Source organism: Trichomonas vaginalis, chromosome VI, assembly GCF_026262505.1.
Source record: "Trichomonas vaginalis G3 chromosome VI, whole genome shotgun sequence".
NCBI lineage: Eukaryota > Parabasalia > Trichomonadida > Trichomonadidae > Trichomonas > Trichomonas vaginalis.
Genome location: NC_067208.1, coordinates 12,045,384 through 12,064,091, shown reverse-complemented (window position 1 = coordinate 12,064,091; position 18,708 = coordinate 12,045,384). Strand labels below are relative to the sequence as shown.

General features: G+C 28.5%; 4 protein-coding genes and 1 pseudogene across 5 annotated transcripts, besides 1 other annotated feature; all 5 read right to left on the bottom strand.

Annotated features, from left to right (window-relative positions):
- Window positions 1-7,190: part of a mobile genetic element that runs on past the window's edge.
- Window positions 971-1,363, bottom strand: TVAGG3_0850590 (phage tail repeat-like family; the record flags this gene model as incomplete). Its single annotated transcript, XM_051249223.1, has 1 exon — window positions 971-1,363. One exon carries the CDS (start codon window positions 1,361-1,363, stop codon window positions 971-973), a length of 393 nt encoding a protein of 130 aa, XP_051084698.1.
- Window positions 1,569-2,830, bottom strand: TVAGG3_0850580 (uncharacterized protein; the record flags this gene model as incomplete). Its single annotated transcript, XM_051249222.1, has 1 exon — window positions 1,569-2,830. A coding segment is annotated over one exon (1,262 nt), but the record flags the coding sequence as incomplete, so codon positions are not given.
- A 641-nt stretch (window positions 7,191-7,831) lies between the features above and the next one.
- TVAGG3_0850560 lies at window positions 7,832-8,797 on the bottom strand (annotated as a pseudogene). The gene has a single exon. A coding segment is annotated over exon 1 (966 nt).
- Window positions 8,798-9,297: 500 nt separating this feature from the next.
- On the bottom strand, window positions 9,298-9,741 carry TVAGG3_0850550 (protein of unknown function, DUF4108 family; the record flags this gene model as incomplete). Its single annotated transcript, XM_001297582.1, has 1 exon — window positions 9,298-9,741. One exon carries the CDS (start codon window positions 9,739-9,741, stop codon window positions 9,298-9,300), a length of 444 nt encoding a protein of 147 aa, XP_001297583.1.
- Window positions 9,742-12,945: 3,204 nt separating this feature from the next.
- TVAGG3_0850540 (proteasome regulatory particle assembly) lies at window positions 12,946-13,611 on the bottom strand (the record flags this gene model as incomplete). Its single annotated transcript, XM_051249221.1, has 1 exon — window positions 12,946-13,611. One exon carries the CDS (start codon window positions 13,609-13,611, stop codon window positions 12,946-12,948), a length of 666 nt encoding a protein of 221 aa, XP_051084696.1.
- Between the last annotated feature and the right edge of the window lie 5,097 nt (window positions 13,612-18,708).

The following is an 18,708-nucleotide window of genomic DNA, read 5'->3' as shown; positions in this document are numbered from 1 at the left end:
TAAAAATTTGTTATCACTTATTTTATCGTGTGTAATGATTTTTAGGTTATTCAATAATTAATTATTTTTGAATAACTGGGAAATAAATTTACGTCAAATATGCAATTTATAAAATCTTATGTCGACAGGCTACGTAGCACAGTGGTCTAAGGTGGTGTTATGGAGGGGTCAAGGTCTGTGGTTCGAACCGCGACAGCGCCGTATTTTCTTATTTTCTTTATTTGTCTTGTTTGTCGTGAATAAAAAGTATCATAAAAGTGCTCTATCTTCCACGGGAATAAATAAAAAATTTACTTTATTTCTTCTTTATTTCTTTGTTCCCGTGGAAGAAGGGTTTTGCTGTTTTTTCTCAGCCGAAATCAATGATTTTTTCATTTTTGGAATCCTTAGCGAATGAGGAATCTTTTCTCTCGTGGAAGCTTTGACCTAAAATATAATTTAGGTGAAGAGGTGAGATATCACCTGTTTTTTCACCTGTTTTTATGGTAGTAGTGAAATAAAATTTTGTTATCAGTTATTTTATCATCATTTTATTAAGTTCATCTTTAGTTAATAATTTGAATGGATTCGCTAATGTTCCACCTTGAGTCACAACACTTGCCCCGGCTAATTGTGAAGAACCTGGGATAAGTACTCCATGAAATGATTTCATTGGTATCATTAATTTAGAAATAGTTGGCTTAATTAATTTGGTCATTTATGATAAAAATAAAATTGCATAATTTAAATTTTTTTTCTTTCTCATTTTCTCATTTTCTCATTTTTCATTCTGTTTTGGTTTCAGCAACTTTTCAAGTTGTTGTCTTGTCAGTAACTTTAATTTTAACTTTGGATCAAATATTGGGTTTCCATCTTTATCTCTTCCAATAACACCATATGGTAGAATCTTCATTTATACTAAAATAAAAATTTAAATTATGCTGTTTGCTCTTTTGGAGCTCCTAAAGTTTGTTTCACAAACATTGAGCGTTCATTGAACTCTATACCATGCGAATACAGTCATAAATGGTGGCATGTAATCTTTACTTTGTCCCGTTGTTTGTGTATATCCTGAAACGCGATGTGTATGGTTTCCTTCTCCCTGAGTGTCACTCCAGTAACAATTTATGGCAAATTTAACATCATCTTTAACATCATATCCTTTACCTTTTGTCATTCCTGACCAATCCCAATATCTATGCTTATGCCAACCTGCTTGAGATGTGCTTAAATCTATGTAGTGACTGTGTGCAGGTAAATTTTCACCCGTAATTGTTTTACTTCCCCCTGTTTCCTTTGAAGAGTTTGCACAATACAAAAACCTGTCGACTATTTGTTCCCATGCACCAACACCAAACATTGCTTGAGGACCTCTCACATCCATAGATGTATAAATAGAACCTACTGGGTTCATTAAATCAAACATATGAGATATTATAGGATTGTCTCTTTTGAACTTAAAATATAGTGTAACTATTTCGGGTTTCTTCTGGTTTGTGTCAGAATATTTTTTATAATATAATCTTATGTTTTCAGGGTATGTAAAATCTTGACTATAATATTTATTTTTGTCATCTTCATAATAGTATACTATTCTCGTTTTTTCTATTGCATTATATCTTTTATATCTATAATAATCTAAATATAATGTTTGCTTTTTTGGGTCTACATGTGCGTCAACACCATAGTCATAATAATACGGTGCTGGAGCTACGTTAGACAATGTCATATCCGTCATTTCATAAACTCTTAAATATTTCTTTTGTTCGTCTCCATATAAGTTTAAGTAGCAGTTGTTGTCTAATGGAACTTTAACTTGTGTGCCATTATTCTTTATATAGCCTACATACATTTCATTGTTATTTTTCGGAATGAGTTTATACCGTATACCATTTCTTAAGGACTGTACAAACTCCCATCTAAAATATTTGTTTTCTTCATTGACAGAAAAGTCGCCAACAATAGTTTCAATATTTTTTGTTCCAACTAAACTTTGGTATATTTCGTTAACAAATGATATATCTGCTTTCTTTGCTAACTCATCGTTAACATATTCCTTATCTGCCTTCTTTGCTAACTCATCGTTAACATATTCCTTATCTGCTTTCTTTGCTAACTCATCGTTAACATATTCCTTATCTGCTTTCTTCCCTAACTCATCGTTAACAAATGATATATCTGCTTTAAGGTCTAAACATTCTGAAACCCATCCTGTATCAGCTTTAGTTTTAAGAATCTTCGATGTCCGTTCATGATACCATTCAACCCTTTCTATAATTTCATTATCTTTTTCATTAACATATTCCTTATCTGCCTTCTTTGCTAACTCATCGTTAACATATTCCTTATCTGCCTTCTTTGCTAACTCATCGTTAACAAATGATATATCTGCTTTCTTTGCTAACTCATCGTTAACATAAGTTTTATCTGCTTTCTTTGCTAACTCATCGTTAACAAATGATATATCTGCTTTCTTTGCTAACTCATCGTTAACATATTCCTTATCTGCTTTCTTCATTATGTCATTTAGGAAACCTTTTATGAATTCCTCATTTAAATTAAATCTTCCAATCTTCAAAACTTTAGGAAATGCATTTAATGCGTAATATCTTTGTTCTTCTGGTGGAATTGATGTTATATCATCCGTTATTCCTTTAATTTTTGAATTCATAAATAAAATTTCTTTTATATTTGATATCACTGCACCACCTTTGCAAACGAATTCGAAATGGTCATTTTTCAATACTATCTCCAAATCTCCATATTTCAACATTTGCGTTTGTTCTGCCGTCTTTGAATTATATGCATATATGGCGTATGTAATGGTCTGTGGTTGCTGTTGTTTAATCATTTATTACGATTTAAAAATAAATATTTAATCTGTTATCTCATCAGCTATTTTTTCTATTTGAAATTGCCATAATATTTCATTCATAAATTCTAAATCACAATCAAATAGGTCAGTTATTCTAAATTTAATATTTGATAAATCTTTTGAATGAAGAATAAATGAATTCCCGGATAATTGAAACGGATATGATAAAGAAAATATGTTTAAGTTGATGGATAAAATGTTTTGTATTGATGGGTAAGAGTTAGGGTCTAATGTTTGATGTGAAAATCTCATTGGGGTATTAACTTTATCACATTTGATTAAAATGAAATTAGAACCAGTGTCAGAATACAAAACATCCCCAACATCTTTTTCAAAATTTAATATCCCCAACAATGAACGAAGACGAGGAGTACAAAATTTAATTTTCAGCGGAAATTTAATAAGGTTATTTATTTCATCAAGTTCAAAAAGTTTATCAGGTTTTGATTTAAAATTTTCTTCATACCATACGATAAATGATTCATTTAAATAACTTAAAATCATGTTAATATCCCATTTCGTTATCACATTATTTATATACATATCATACGTTTTTAGGTCTACGACCCCGCCGCTATGCGGCTCATGGTCATCTTTAATAAATGATATATAATCTGAAGGGTCTAAAAGAATGGGATTAAATTTACCACTCACAGAAACGAGAGTAACATTATAAATTCCGCTAACTGTTAAATTTAATTCACAGTTATTATTCGAAATAATATTGATAATTGACATTTTTTTATTACGATTAAAAATATGGTAAAGCGTTATTTTCCAGTGATAAATAAAACTAGAATAAGATTACCTCAAGAATTCATAAATTCAACGAATAAGAAATTCATTCATGTTATAAATTTTAGTGTTTTCAGAAAATATGAGTCGATGTCATATTCATCATCAGGTTATATTTCACTTCATTCAAATTTAGTTCAATCAAACCCATATAATGACCATTTCATAAGATTTTCAGATGGTATTAAAAATGTAATTGATAGATTAAAATATGAACAGATTGACAATATCGAATTTTTGGAATTTTGGTTTAAATATCCCGATGGAAAAAAGATTGAAGTTAAAGATAAAGCTGATACTATAACAAAAACAATTACAATGACCGATCCGGATAGTGGGGAACAAAAAGAAATAAAACAAACGATAGAAACTGGTGAAAGGTCAATTATTATCGATTATGATTCAAAGGATTATTATTCGATAATGTTAATGCTTGAATATTAAATAGCCTTAACAAAGAATTTTTCAAGTGATATTTTATATTCATCAACTATTTTATTATAAATATCATTATATGTTAAATGAAGTTCAGTTGTTGTTCCGTTCTTTGATATCTTAATTGTGCTAATATCCTTTATAGGATTTATTTTTGCAACTGTTCCGCAGCATGAAACCTCATCATCTATGAAAAATTGAATCTTCACGTCTGAATCTTGAACATCACAAAGAATGGCGATAATGTGAATTAATGATTCATAAGGTAAAATAATTAAACCGGATTGGTCAATTAAATTTATTATTGAATCATAATTATCAGTTATGATATCACGGTAAATTTTCATTAATTCAGAATTAATGTCTATTTTATATGGCGCATTGCGACTGTAATCGTAGATTCCTGGGTTCTCGATGTTTGATGAAAGAGGTGGGGGTATGTTGGATAAGTGGGAATTTCAACAGGTTCTTTACCAGGTTCAGATAAAATGATTGGGTCTCCATTCTCATGGTTTTCTTCATTCTCCTCATTCTTCGGTAAGTCACGAGTTAATAAATTTGGTTGAGTTGCTGACCTTGTTAATTCAGGACTAACATTAACTTTAACATTTTGAATAATTCGTGATTTATCATCATTTACGTTATAACCAACCGTAATCTCTGCTTTTGCGTTAGTGTTCTTTTGACTAGTGAAACGTCTTCTCATTTATATTCGAATAAAAAAATATATTTAAACTTTTATTTTGCTGGAACTTTTGAATCTATTATTTCCTGTATTTGTTCATGAAGTTGATTTTTAGCATTTTCATCGAAATTAATAGACCGAATATATTCATTAATTGCATTCTTATAATCATCTGATTTCTCAAATTTTCTTTTATCTGATTCCTTAACTAAATCATAAGTTAAACCTCGTTGCTGATATAATGGTTTCTTAATTAAATCTTTGAATGCTTGAGATAAAGCACCTGATGCAATTCTTGCTACTATAATTGGTTGGAATTGCTGTTTAAGTTCATCTTTAACATTTGCGAAAACTGGATCGAATAAAGCAACTTTAAAGAATTTCTTAGCTGGAATTTCAGGTCTTAAATTTGCATATTGACCATCAAACTGGTTAGAATATCGTGGTAATCCATCCGGTCCCTCTTCAATAGCATTTAATTCTTCATTGAAGTAAGAATATGGATTATGACGGTATGAATTAATTGGACCATTTTCACCTTCTCCAATGTATTGTTTAACAGCTTTTCCATTTTCATCAAATTGCATAGGATAATGTTCATTATATGCTTTACGTTTAGGATAATCCGTCATTGTTAATTTATACCCATTTATGACTTTAATATTTCCTTGACCATCAGTAACGAAAACTTCATTTATTCCATCAGGTTTTCCATTTGGACCCGTAATGTCTGCTTCGTGTGCTTCCCAATTTGGTCCGTGACGTTTGGCATATGCTTGAGCTTCTGGTAATGTTAAAACGTTTCTCATTTGTTTAACATCCTTTTGAAGACCGGCAACAATGTGGACTAATTCTTTCATTCCGTCTGGAACTTTCATAGTTCTATTATATGCACCCTTTTTGTTTGTTCCTTGTTTTAATGGAACCTGTAGAAGATTTGCAATTTCTGTCATGTTTAATTATAAATAAAAAATAAAAATTAATTATAAAAAGTTATTCGAATTTAATGGAACCTTTATTTAAATCAACTATTATTTTTCCATGTTCTCCTAATTGTTGATATTGTGTGTAAAGTTCATTAATGCTCATTGGTAAATTCACTTGATAAAGCATAACGTTCAACTGTTGACGACTAAAACCACTGAAAATGAAAAGGGTGGACAGGTTTGATTTAATGTTTGTGCTTAATGCTTTAAAGTATTGAACAGCCATGAAGAATGAACACTGAATGTGTCGACATTGAGTTAATAATTGATTAAAATATGATTTCTCATTAGTTATTAGTTTTGATTTCACCGCATCATCTAGAAAAATGAGTGAATGCAAAAATTCTCTATCAAAATTTGAAATAGAAAGTGTTTCAAATAATTCATCCCGTTGTTTATCAATAATTTTATCCTCTAATCCTTGCTTCTTGATTGTATTATATAATTCTTTATACATTACAAAGTTTTTTAAATAATCTTCTGCTTCTTCTTGTGATAAATAAATAATTGGAATTTTGATTAAATGCTTTAAAGATTCAAATGTATCATCTGAAGGTGAACCTGAACGGTTGATATAAATTAACACATGTGAATAGGGTGAAGTGTTAGCAATAATGATAATTTGTTTTAATATCGTTAATGTTTTACCTTTATTTTGTTTACCAATTGCTGCAGTGATTGAATTTAAGTAACATTCAGAATATGGAATTTTCATTAATTTTTCCTTAGATAGAGCATTTCTATTATCACTCAATGCTTCATTAATCATATCATCTACGTATGTATTATATACTCCTGCTAATTCTTCATAAGGGGTGGATGAATTTAAATCCATTTAATCAAAAATAAATTTATAATTTTAAACATTTCTATTCATCAATATTTCATCATATGAACTTCTATACTGCGGTGGTGTACCTGTTGGATGATATTTCAAACCTTCATCCGGTGTCCATGTCCAATATGTAGTCCTAGTAAACCAAACCTGAGGAGGATTTGTCACTTTTGAACAGTAAGTGTCATTTTCACCCTGAATGATTGGATAAGCTTTCACTTGTACTGTAACTTGTGAGTTGAAAGTTTCTAATCCATCAAAGAATATACCCGCTCCATCACGTTGAACTGGAATAGTGCATAAGAATGAAGTTTGGTCTTTCCATGTTCTAGCTAATGGTGTGCCATCATCATCATTCAGTGGTCTAGTTAATGAGTCCTCGTATTCTTCTGTGCATTCATTCACTCCATCTAAATCAGAAGCTTGAAGCATACGTGTAAAGAATATGTCACCCACTGTGGTCATCGCTTGATCGGGGAAGTTTCTGGAATCTATAGTGACCTGAAGACCTCGAAGCATTGGATTTTCTAAAACCGTTCTTTGCATTGCATTCTTCGGAAATGTTAACACAACATCTGTAACATTATGAAGAGCGTATGAGAAATCTGAGCTAATACCTTCAGGAGTGATGCAACCTCCATTTAGTGAACGAACGTCAATATGTTGAGCTGGAATCATGAATGGATCTTCCTTACTAAATAAACGTGGTATTGCTTTAACTGATTCTTCAATTAAACCGTATCCTGGTGTAATGCATTTATCCTCTAAAACTTCCATCTTTGTGCATGAAATAATAACGTCTTCAACTGTTGCGTCAGCAGATGTAGCGGCTAAGCTTGTAATTAATTTGGCAGGAAGTCCGATTTGTTGGAATTTGCGATCATATTTATAAACATGATTCATAATCTTTTCATAATTTTCATCAGTTATCTTTTCATAAACGTAATTTTGTAAATCAGCAACTCTTAACGGGTCAACCTGACAAAATACTAAAGTATCCCTGAAAACATAATATTTAAGAATGATTTCACCAAATGATTTAGGATAATCATCGAACGCCTGAAATGCTAACAAATCATTTACCGGAATAATCATATCAAAAGTGACATCAACTTCTTCATTTGCTTTCTTGAAAACTTCTGAAGGGTCAATATATTTACCACATACTGAGTTATCATATTTTTGAACATTATTATATAACGAATGAACAAACTTTTTAACTTTCCTTTCTGATTTTGGTTTTATGTTGCAAATGCGAAAGATTCACGGGCGCAATCCATCTGAAGATAACCAGCATCACCTCTTTCGGTTTCTACTTCTAATTGCTTAAAGCTTTGATTTGATGATTTATAACCAACGAATAAACGCATGCATTTAAAAGCGGCATCACATGTGAAAGCTTTATTTGAAACTAGAGTTACTTTAACTTTGCGTTTAATATATGTGTCACCTAATTGGTTCACATCATGAGCCGGATTTGTAATTCTTAAATGAGTTTGTTTATCATCAAAATATGGAGCATCAGAGTCATAGCATGAACTTTCAAGTTCTCTATAATATCTTCTTCCATCATTCTTTGCGAATATTTCATTTATCTTTTCGAATGAATGAAATACATTTCCATTAATCGGTTTAGTGTTTGGCACTAAATAGTTAGTCGTCATTTATTATTAAATAAAAAATCAAAATTAAAAGATGAAAATGAATTTTTAATTTTAATGAAATAATCAACTATGGCTGCAGGATTCTTTAAGAAACTGTGGGATAAAGTAAAAAGAGGAGCGCATAAAGTTTGGGAAGGGATTAAGAAAGGAGCAAATTGGATATTTAAGAATAAAGAAGCAATTAGTGACGTTGCTGAACAAATAGCACCTAATGTTCCGGTAAGGGAAGTATTAAATAAAGGAGATAAGGTTTATCGTCGACTACAACCGATACTAAGATAAAAATAATATTTATTTATTTTTCCACTATCTACCCCCTATTTTATTAAGTATTCCTTCAGCAATTCCACCAACTGCGTTACCTGCTTGTGCTCCCATCGCCGGATTACCTGCTTTAGCACCTAATACTCCTCCTATGATAGTTCCTGCCGTTTTCGCTACTGGTGCCAAAAAGTTTGCAACGGGTTTAATAATCTTTTGATGAACCCAACTTGCAGCTTTCTTAATTCCTTCCCATAATTTTTTAAAGAATCCTGCCGCCATCTCTGATTTAATATTAATTAAAAAATATATTTCATCACTTATATTCTAATTTTTTATTTAATGATAAATGAAACCGATTTTAAAAATAAATGAAACAAGGAGGAAGAAATAAATGAAAGTGAAAATGTTCAACAAAAAATAAACGTTGTTAAACCAATTACTGAAATAAAAATTTTTTCATCTGTTGATGAATTTAATGACTATTATGCTAATAATAAAAAATTATTTGAAGAATTGACAACATGTAAATTGAATAAAATGTTTAAAGTTGAGGACAGAGTCCAAGACCCGGAGGGTCATGGATTCAAAATTTCAAAAATAAAAGGTGTTGTTAGTTTAAAATCTATTCCTCAATCAAGAATCACCTCATTAATGAAAATTGATGATTTAACAAAAAGAATAGAAATTATTGAAGAGCGAATAAATCAAATTATTGATTTCATAAATCATGACTCGTTGAGCCCAGGTCCTTAAAGCTCAAGGCACAAAGTGCCCAGGACTTAAAGTCCATCACTGAGTTCAAGGTTATATTCATCAAATATTTCATTATTAAATGCAACTTCTGCTAGTTTATTTATTTTTTCAATACGATCATTTGAAAGTCTATCGTTTAATTTTTTCTGAAGTTTTTCATTTTCTAGTTCTGAAACTTTATTTGGATGATATTTAAACCCGTTAAATTCTTTTTCCTCAGTTTTGATCATTAATTTACAAAGAACTTTTGTGGTTGGAATTCGTTTAAACCATTTATCATTAATATTTGTTATAAATTCAATATCTGGAATTAATTCCCAAATTTTTGCATTTTCAATTAATTTATTATCAAATGCAAAAGCAATAGGTTTAATATTAAACTTACCTTTATAATATATACTTTCTACATAATCATCGAAATAAACATCTACTTGTTTAACATTTTCAAGAATTGGTGAAAGAACATCCATTAATTGATTGACGGTTACGAATCTTGATCCACTCATTTTCATACGAATTAAAAAAATAAATTATTCAAAAAATGTAAGACATGAATTTTTAAAGTTTATTTTTTTATTTTTTTTATTTTTTTTATTTCATTATGTATGGGTTTAGTGAAAATTTCTTACGATTCTGAAAATTTTTAAATCTTGATTTATTCAAAAACGTAAGAATAAAAACCGTAAAAATCATACATTTTTTACTTCATATGTAAAAAAAAATGATACAAAATCGCTCAAAAATGTATGAATTCTTACGTTTACAAAAAAAGTCACAAAACCCATCAACATATACTACTGAAAAATGTGAAATGAATGAGAATGTAATAAAACAATGATAAATATAAAAAGAAAGAGAATGTTATAAAACATTGATAAAAATGAAAAAGAATGAGAATAAGTTTTATGTTAACATCAGCACCATGCTCAACTAAAGATTTCACAATTTCAATTGAATTCGCTTTGATTGCAATACTAAGAGGACATTCATTAACATAAAGAGAACTTCATTATACAATGAGCAATCTGAAATGAATGAGAATGTAATAAAACAATGATAAATATGAGAAGAAAGGGAATGCCATAAAATAATGATAAATATGAAAAGAATGAGAATCAAATAAAATAATGATAAATATGAAAAGAAAGAGAATGTTATAAAACACTGCTAAATATGAAAAGAACGATAATGCCATAAAATAATGATAAATATGAAAAGAATGAGAATCAAATAAAATAATGATAGATATGAAAAGAAAGAAAATTTTATAAAACACTGCTAAATATGAAAAGAACGATAATGCTATAAAATAATGATAAATATGAAGAAAAAGATAATGTAATAAAACAATGATAAATACGAAAAGAAAGATAATGTAATAAACTAATGATAAATATGAAAAGAAAGAGAATGTTATAAAACATTGATAAAAATGAAAAGAATGAGAATAAGTTTTATGTTAACATCAGCACCATGCTCAACTAAAAATTTCATAATTTCAATTGAATTCGCTTTGATTGCAATACTAAGAGGACATTCATTAACATAAAGAGAACTTCATTATACAATGAGCAATCTGAAATGAATGAGAATGTAATAAAACAATGATAAATATGAGAAGAAAGGGAATGCCATAAAATAATGATAAATATGAAAAGAATGAGAATCAAATAAAATAATGATAAATATGAAAAGAAAGAGAATGTTATAAAACACTGCTAAATATGAAAAGAACGATAATGCCATAAAATAATGAGAAATATGAAAAGAAAGAGAATGCCATAAAATAATGATAAATATGAAAAGAATGAGAATCAAATAAAATAATGATAGATATGAAAAGAAAGAGAATGTTATAAAACACTGCTAAATATGAAAAGAACGATAATGCCATAAAATAATGAGAAATATGAAAAGAATGAGAATAAGTTTTATGTTAACATCAGCACCATGCTCAACTAAAGATTTCGCAAATTCTATTAAATTCGCTTTGATTGCAATACTAAGAGGGCATTCATTAATATAGAAAGAATTACATTAAGCAATGAGAAATATAAAAAGAAATATTACTTCGTAAAACAATGATAAATATGAAAAGAAAGAAATGTCATGAAATAATGTTAAATATGAAAAGAAAGAAAATTCTATAAAACACTGCTAAATATGAAAAGAAAGATAATGTAATAAACTAATGATAAATATGAAAAGAAAGAGAATGTTATAAAACATTGATAAAAATGAAAAGAATGAGAATAAGTTTTATGTTAACATCAGCACCATGCTCAACTAAAAATTTCATAATTTCAATTGAATTCGCTTTGATTGCAATACTAAGAGGGCATTCATTAACATAGAGAGAACTTGATTCAACAATGAGAAATGTGAAATGAATGAGAATAATAAAACAATGATAGATATGAAAAGAAAGGGAATGCCATAAAATAATGACAAATATGAAGAAAAAGATAATGTAATAAAACAATGATAAATACCGACATAATGGATTTTATAAAGCAATTAAAAACATTAAAAGAAAGATAATGTAATAAACTAATGATAAATATGAAAAGAAAGAGAATGTTATAAAACATTAATAAAAATGAAAAGAATGAGAATAAGTTTTATGTTAACATCAGCACCATGCTCAACTAAAGATTTCGCAAATTCTATTAAATTCGCTTTGATTGCAATACTAAGAGGGCATTCATTAATATAGAAAGAATTACATTAAGCAATGAGAAATATAAAAAGAAATATTACTTCGTAAAACAATGATAAATATGAAAAGAAAGAAATGTCATGAAATAATGTTAAATATGAAAAGAAAGAAAATTCTATAAAACACTGCTAAATATGAAAAGAAAGATAATGTAATAAACTAATGATAAATATGAAAAGAAAGAGAATGTTATAAAACATTGATAAAAATGAAAAGAATGAGAATAAGTTTTATGTTAACATCAGCACCATGCTCAACTAAAAATTTCATAATTTCAATTGAATTCGCTTTGATTGCAATACTAAGAGGGCATTCATTAACATAGAGAGAACTTGATTCAACAATGAGAAATGTGAAATGAATGAGAATGTAATAAAACAATGATAGATATGAAAAGAAAGGGAATGCCATAAAATAATGACAAATATGAAGAAAAAGATAATGTAATAAAACAATGATAAATACCGACATAATGGATTTTATAAAGCAATTAAAAACATTAAAAGAAAGATAATGTAATAAACTAATGATAAATATGAAAAGAAAGAGAATGTTATAAAACATTAATAAAAATGAAAAGAATGAGAATAAGTTTTATGTTAACATCAGCACCATGCTCAACTAAAGATTTCGCAAATTCTATTAAATTCGCTTTGATTGCAATACTAAGAGGGCATTCATTAACATAGAGAGAACTTGATTCAACAATGAGAAATGTGAAATGAATGAGAATGCCATAAAATAATGATAAATATGAAGAAAAAGAAAATCTCATAAAATAATGATAAATATGAAATGGAAGAGAATAATTCGTTTGTTAACATCAGCACCATGCTCAACTAAGAATTTCACAATTTCTATTAAATTAGCTTTGATTGCAATATTGAGAGGACATTCATTAATATCGAGAGAACTTGATTCAACAATGAGAAATATGAAAAGAAATAGAATGCCATTAAATGATGATTAATATGAAAAGAAAGAGATTATAAGTTTTGTTGACATTTTCTCCATTAGAAAGTAAATAAGAGGCAATATCATAATTTCCGAAATACATACTTTCTGCTATTGAATCAGGACTTTGACCAAAATTTAATTTAAGGTAGTTAGCAATTTCATTGTTTCGATATTTCAATGCTGTATTTATCATTTTATCAAATGATTTACCTTCCTCTATCATTTGCATAAAAATGATTTTATTTCCGCCTTGAACAGCATATTTTTCGGAGTATTCAGTAAATTGAGCACCTAAATTTTTCAAATAATTGAAACATAATTCTGATCCATATTTAATTGCACAATTAAGTGGTGTGATTTCATAATTTATTTTCTTATTAATATCAAGATTTGGGAATTTGCTCTTAAGGTCATCAACTTTATCCCATGCAATATAGTATAAAGGAGATTCTGTTGGATATATATTGAGAATATCTTCTTCTTTCTTTATAGGACTGAAGTGTTCAAATTTGAAACCTTTGTAATGTAGAAGTGTCGTTAATTTCACATTTTCCGGTTTGATGATGCATGAGAATTCGTTTAATATCTTTTCGTAAAGTTCTGCTAATAATTTAATATCTTTATCACGAAGTTGTGAAATAATATCAATCAGATGAAGTGACATTTGGATAGATATTTTGTTATTTGTAATGAGTTCTATAATTTGTGAAGATATATGTAGAATATTATTGGAATTGATACTCCAAATCTTTTTTGATGCTTGATTAGGGTATTCAAATGCTTCAGTTGGCTTGATGTCACTAAAATCGAATTCAGTTTCATTATTTGATTGCTCAGAACTTAACATATTCGACCCGAATCCAAAAAAAAAAGCTATCGTTCTTGCTACATCATCAAATTTTGAATAGTTTACGTTGAATTTTTTTAAATAATGAGTTTAGGACTGAATAAAACACATCAAAAATTATAACTCGTCCTTGATGTGCATTTTATGCGCTTGTGCAGGATATGGATTCTGATTGAAGATAACATTTTGGCGAATCCGTCTAAATTATGTGACTTGCACATAAAATGATTGAAGTTATCATGAAGATATCTGTGGCAAAAAATCTGGTCGGTCATTGATATTTGTCAAGAATCTCATAAAATTTATCTCAAGCTATAGTTTAAACATGTATAAATGGTATGACTCAATTATGCATGTGATGAATAACAAGATTATACTGTGATATCTATATGTTATCCTATATGAGTCATGAAATATAAAAAAATTCACAAAATTTTATGTTTTTGACATATAACACATATGGGAAAGTGTCAAATTATCATTGAATTATGTTTGATGAACAGAGTTTATTTGTATGAGGATGCTCAGATTAAGATTGTTTCAAATGTTCCCCATCTGATGTATTTGTTGTGGTATTGTACCCCAGATGAGGAACAAATACTTTAATCAACTTCTGATTGAAGAATAAAATCTTCAAAAACTCTCACAAGCAGTCTATCAGATGAAGATCAAAGTCAACCATCAGTTTGTGATTTAGGCTCTTATGCTTTATCAAGTATATATCACGTATATTTTATATTACCAAACTATACATAGCATAACTGACACATGCAAAACAACCATTTACACATTTTTTGATTTTCAAATTTTATGATTTTTACAAATCTCTCATATATCAAATATTTTAGCATGATCACATCATATATAATCCAGATTTTCATATTCCAAACTCTTTCCGCCAGAATGATGAATTTTGTTCAAAATCTTTCTTATGCAATTTCGCATTAAATCTAACTTTATGGTCGGAGACGATAAACTTCGTTTAATAATTTTTTCGAATTTTTGGCTCTAGTTTCAGGTCGAAATTCGAAGTTTTGTTCGATCAAACTAAAAAAAATGGAAATAGCTTTGTCATAGCACAGAGTGATTGTAGGGCCGAATAAAACTCATGAAAAATTTTAATTAATTGATGTGGTAGATTATTTGAGCTTGTTCATGTCACAGATAGATATTGAAGATATATTTTTTGAGATTCGGATAAATTTCTCCAATTCATATATTTAATGATTGAAAATATCTTTTATGCCGATATGGCATAAGTTATGGTTGATCGATCTAAGGTTGAATGAATCATCAAAGATTCACAAAACTCAAAATTCAGAGAAATCATATAATAATTATATGAAACAATCATATATAATGAGTAGTTAACAATTGAGCTGTGATATATATATACTTGTTTATATGAAAATGTAACAGTATACGGAAAATTTGGGTCTTAAGCTCACTTTTGGTCTTATTTTTTTGACAGAGTGGGCCGCATAAATATCTGTGAAATAAACTTTGTATGAAATTGAGGTGTAGTCTAACGGTTAAAACCGCCGGATTGGCTTTATTTTTGGGGTTCCGAGTTCGAATTAAGTGCCACGCATTTCTTTTTTTCTTTTTTTTATACTTGAAAAATAAATAGAAGATTGCTATTAGTAAGAAACAAGTAAACTGTTTTTAGTCATATATATTGAATAAATTAAGATTACTAAGAACAATTATTTGAATTTGACACAAATTTATTAATATGAATCAAGTGAATGTTCTCAAGTTCACTATTCATACCAAGAGACTTAGTCAATCTTGGTATAACTGAATTATCCATATCAAAACATTTAAATATTCAGAATTGTTCTAAATTGTTATAGGTGGAAGAGCGATTACAAACATAAAATGTATTTTAAGATAGGTAGATACAAATAGACTGTCAATTATAAAAAACATAAAACAATATTCTAAAAAATTTTTATTCTTATGAAAATATTGATTGGCTATAACATGTATCTAATGGTCTGTTTGAATCTCATATAAAGCAAAATTGAAAATTATTGAAAATAATATCCAAATATAATATTATTTTTAATTTGAGATCCAACTATGGTAATTATGTATTATAATGATATTTGTTGTAAGTCATTATGTTTGTATGATCATAAATCAAAAATATAAGAATTTTTTGTTAATTTCTTCGGCAATCCATCATTTAAGCTTCAAATATCTATTGTCACATGCTAACATACATGAAACTAATTAAATGGGTATATCGAAAATAAGTTAATATGAATAAATAGAGAAATTGAGGTGATTGTTTTGCAATTTTGAAATTTATTCACGTTTATGTTGAAATGTGATGTTATTCATATAATACCAGATCTCATGATTATAATAATAAAAATAATTTGAAGAATAAATGAGATTGGTATTAAAAATTGGATTTTGACACACAGCTGCATAATCAACTTATATACATAAGAATATTAAGCGATTAACAATATTTCTTTCTCAAAATTGTTTAAAATTTAAAGATCAAAGTTCATATATTTTGAATTTAGGATTAAAAAATCTTATAACTGTTTTGTAATTTGATTGTAATATAACCGAAAAGATTATTTTACAAAAATATGAGTATTTAAATACGAAATATATTATTCATGGTTCAAATTCCAAATTGATTCTTATTAAAATAATTCTTGGGTATAATACAATTTATTGATATAATGAAAAAGAAAAAATAAGATGTATTCGGATTCGAACCTGGGTTTTCCGACCCCAAAAATAAAGCACGTTAGCAAATGAACCACATAATTATTTCATACAATTTTTATTTTTAGCTATAAGATTTTTCTCCAAACTTGCTTACCTGCGAATATACCTTCAGCTACATAATTGATCAAAACTTACAAGGTCAAAGAGTAGCTTAATACTGCACATTTCAATATACTGTTTACTTCATTTTCAAAAATTATTACATATTGTTCAATTAACGATTTTTTCTTAGATGACTTTACTAACCAAACTGACCCATTCGCATCGCTCATTACCAACTTACAAAGTCGAAAACACAAGTTTCTGCGTCCACAGAGCATATGATTTAATAACGGATATCATTTTTAAATAGATGTGTATCTATTAACGAGCATTTTCATTAAATCTCATACAACAGAGAAAGAATACGAGTCTAATATGGTCAGAGAGACTTGTGTCAGATTTTGAATTTTGTAGATTTCAACACAGTATCTCAATTTTGCATACCAAGATATGCGCCTTTACAAATTCTTTTCATATCCGCTCCGACTTCAAGCGTAAATACTTCCCATCTCTTACAATCATTACTTTTTTCGAACTCCCTAAAATTTTTTTAAAAAATTTTTATTTTTTGACACTTTGCAAAATCTTAATATACATAGTATATAGACGCTATGTTTTTGCAAGTTTTTTTGCCAAAGTATTCAAAATTGTGGGAATTTTGCGGTTAAAAATAAGACCCAAAATGATTTTAAGACCCACTTTTTCCGTATACTGTAATTCTTTAAAATGCAATAAGATGAAATGCAAATACTGTCAGATGAAAATAAAACAATTAGATGATGTGTTGAGACTTCAAAAACTCTTAAGAAAGTCTTTTAGGAATGATGTGATTTTCGATTTTGTTCCTCATCTGAGGTACATGTTGAGGTACTGTACCATTGATGAGGGACAAAGACTCCAAAGACTCTTAAGAACAATCATTGATAATATTTTTGGACAATCAGATGCTGAATGAACTTTTTGTTCCTAATCTGAGGTACATGTTGAGATGTTGTATTTCGCAAATAATTTGAATTTTAATCAAAACTACGCATAAAAAGTGACAAGATTTCGAAAATGAATTTAGATAATATTTTACTACTTAATGGAATCAAAAGAGAAGATGTTAGTCTAAAAAAGCGTTTTCGAAGGGATGATACGCCTCCGTTTGAAACATCATTAATCCTGACAAGATATTTATCAACTAAAAGACCTGGCCAGCAACAAGATGATTTGCCTTTTGAAATAACATCCAAAAAGAGTAAATTTGTCTTCCATACTGATGAAATTCTAAAATTGCGTATTCAAAAGATTGATCAACTTATCGAATTATATGAAACACAAAAACAAACAATTCCTCAATTGATGGAAGCAAACAAAGTTTCTTTGTACAATTCAAAGCCTATTGATCAGAGAAGACAATTTTATTTTTGCCATTTAAATGCAATTTCAAGTGCACCAAGTTATGTTGGGTTTAAACATTATCAAGATCTAGTATCTTTAACAAAACTTTGGAGAAATAAAGTATTTCAAACTTCAAAGGCTCCTTTACAGAATTCTATACAATATTGCACCCATCCAGGATGTATTTGTTTGGCATTGCATGGAACGAAGTACTGTATATGGCACATACGCGAAGATCCGAACCAAGTACTGTTTTTACCTTGTCCAAAATGTGGAATGCCAGTTATGATAAATGGAGTTACCCAATGTCCTTTCCATAAGACTTTCCGTTAGGAAATAATACCTTTTTTTATGTTTGTTGATTATTATTATATTTCATTTCTAAAATATATATTACTTAACGAAATAAATATGTCATGATTTTAAAAACTTGTCATTCGTTTTATTTATAGTTAGGAGAACGCGTTTTGGAACTTGAAATCGATGTTCAATTTGCATTTTTTTATTCATTATATGAGAATCCTTATTTTTGTCTTGAACATTTTTCAATTTCCTAGCTTTTAAATCCAGATTTTTAAAATTATCAAGAACAAAAATTTTCCGATTTGCCCTTAAAATGGGTCAAATCAATTGTGCCATGTTTGGTGATTTTAAATATGCAAGGACAAAAAATTTGTTTTCAAAAATAAGTCTTCCAAACCGCTGGCTTTCACTTAAATTTACGGTTTTGGTCAA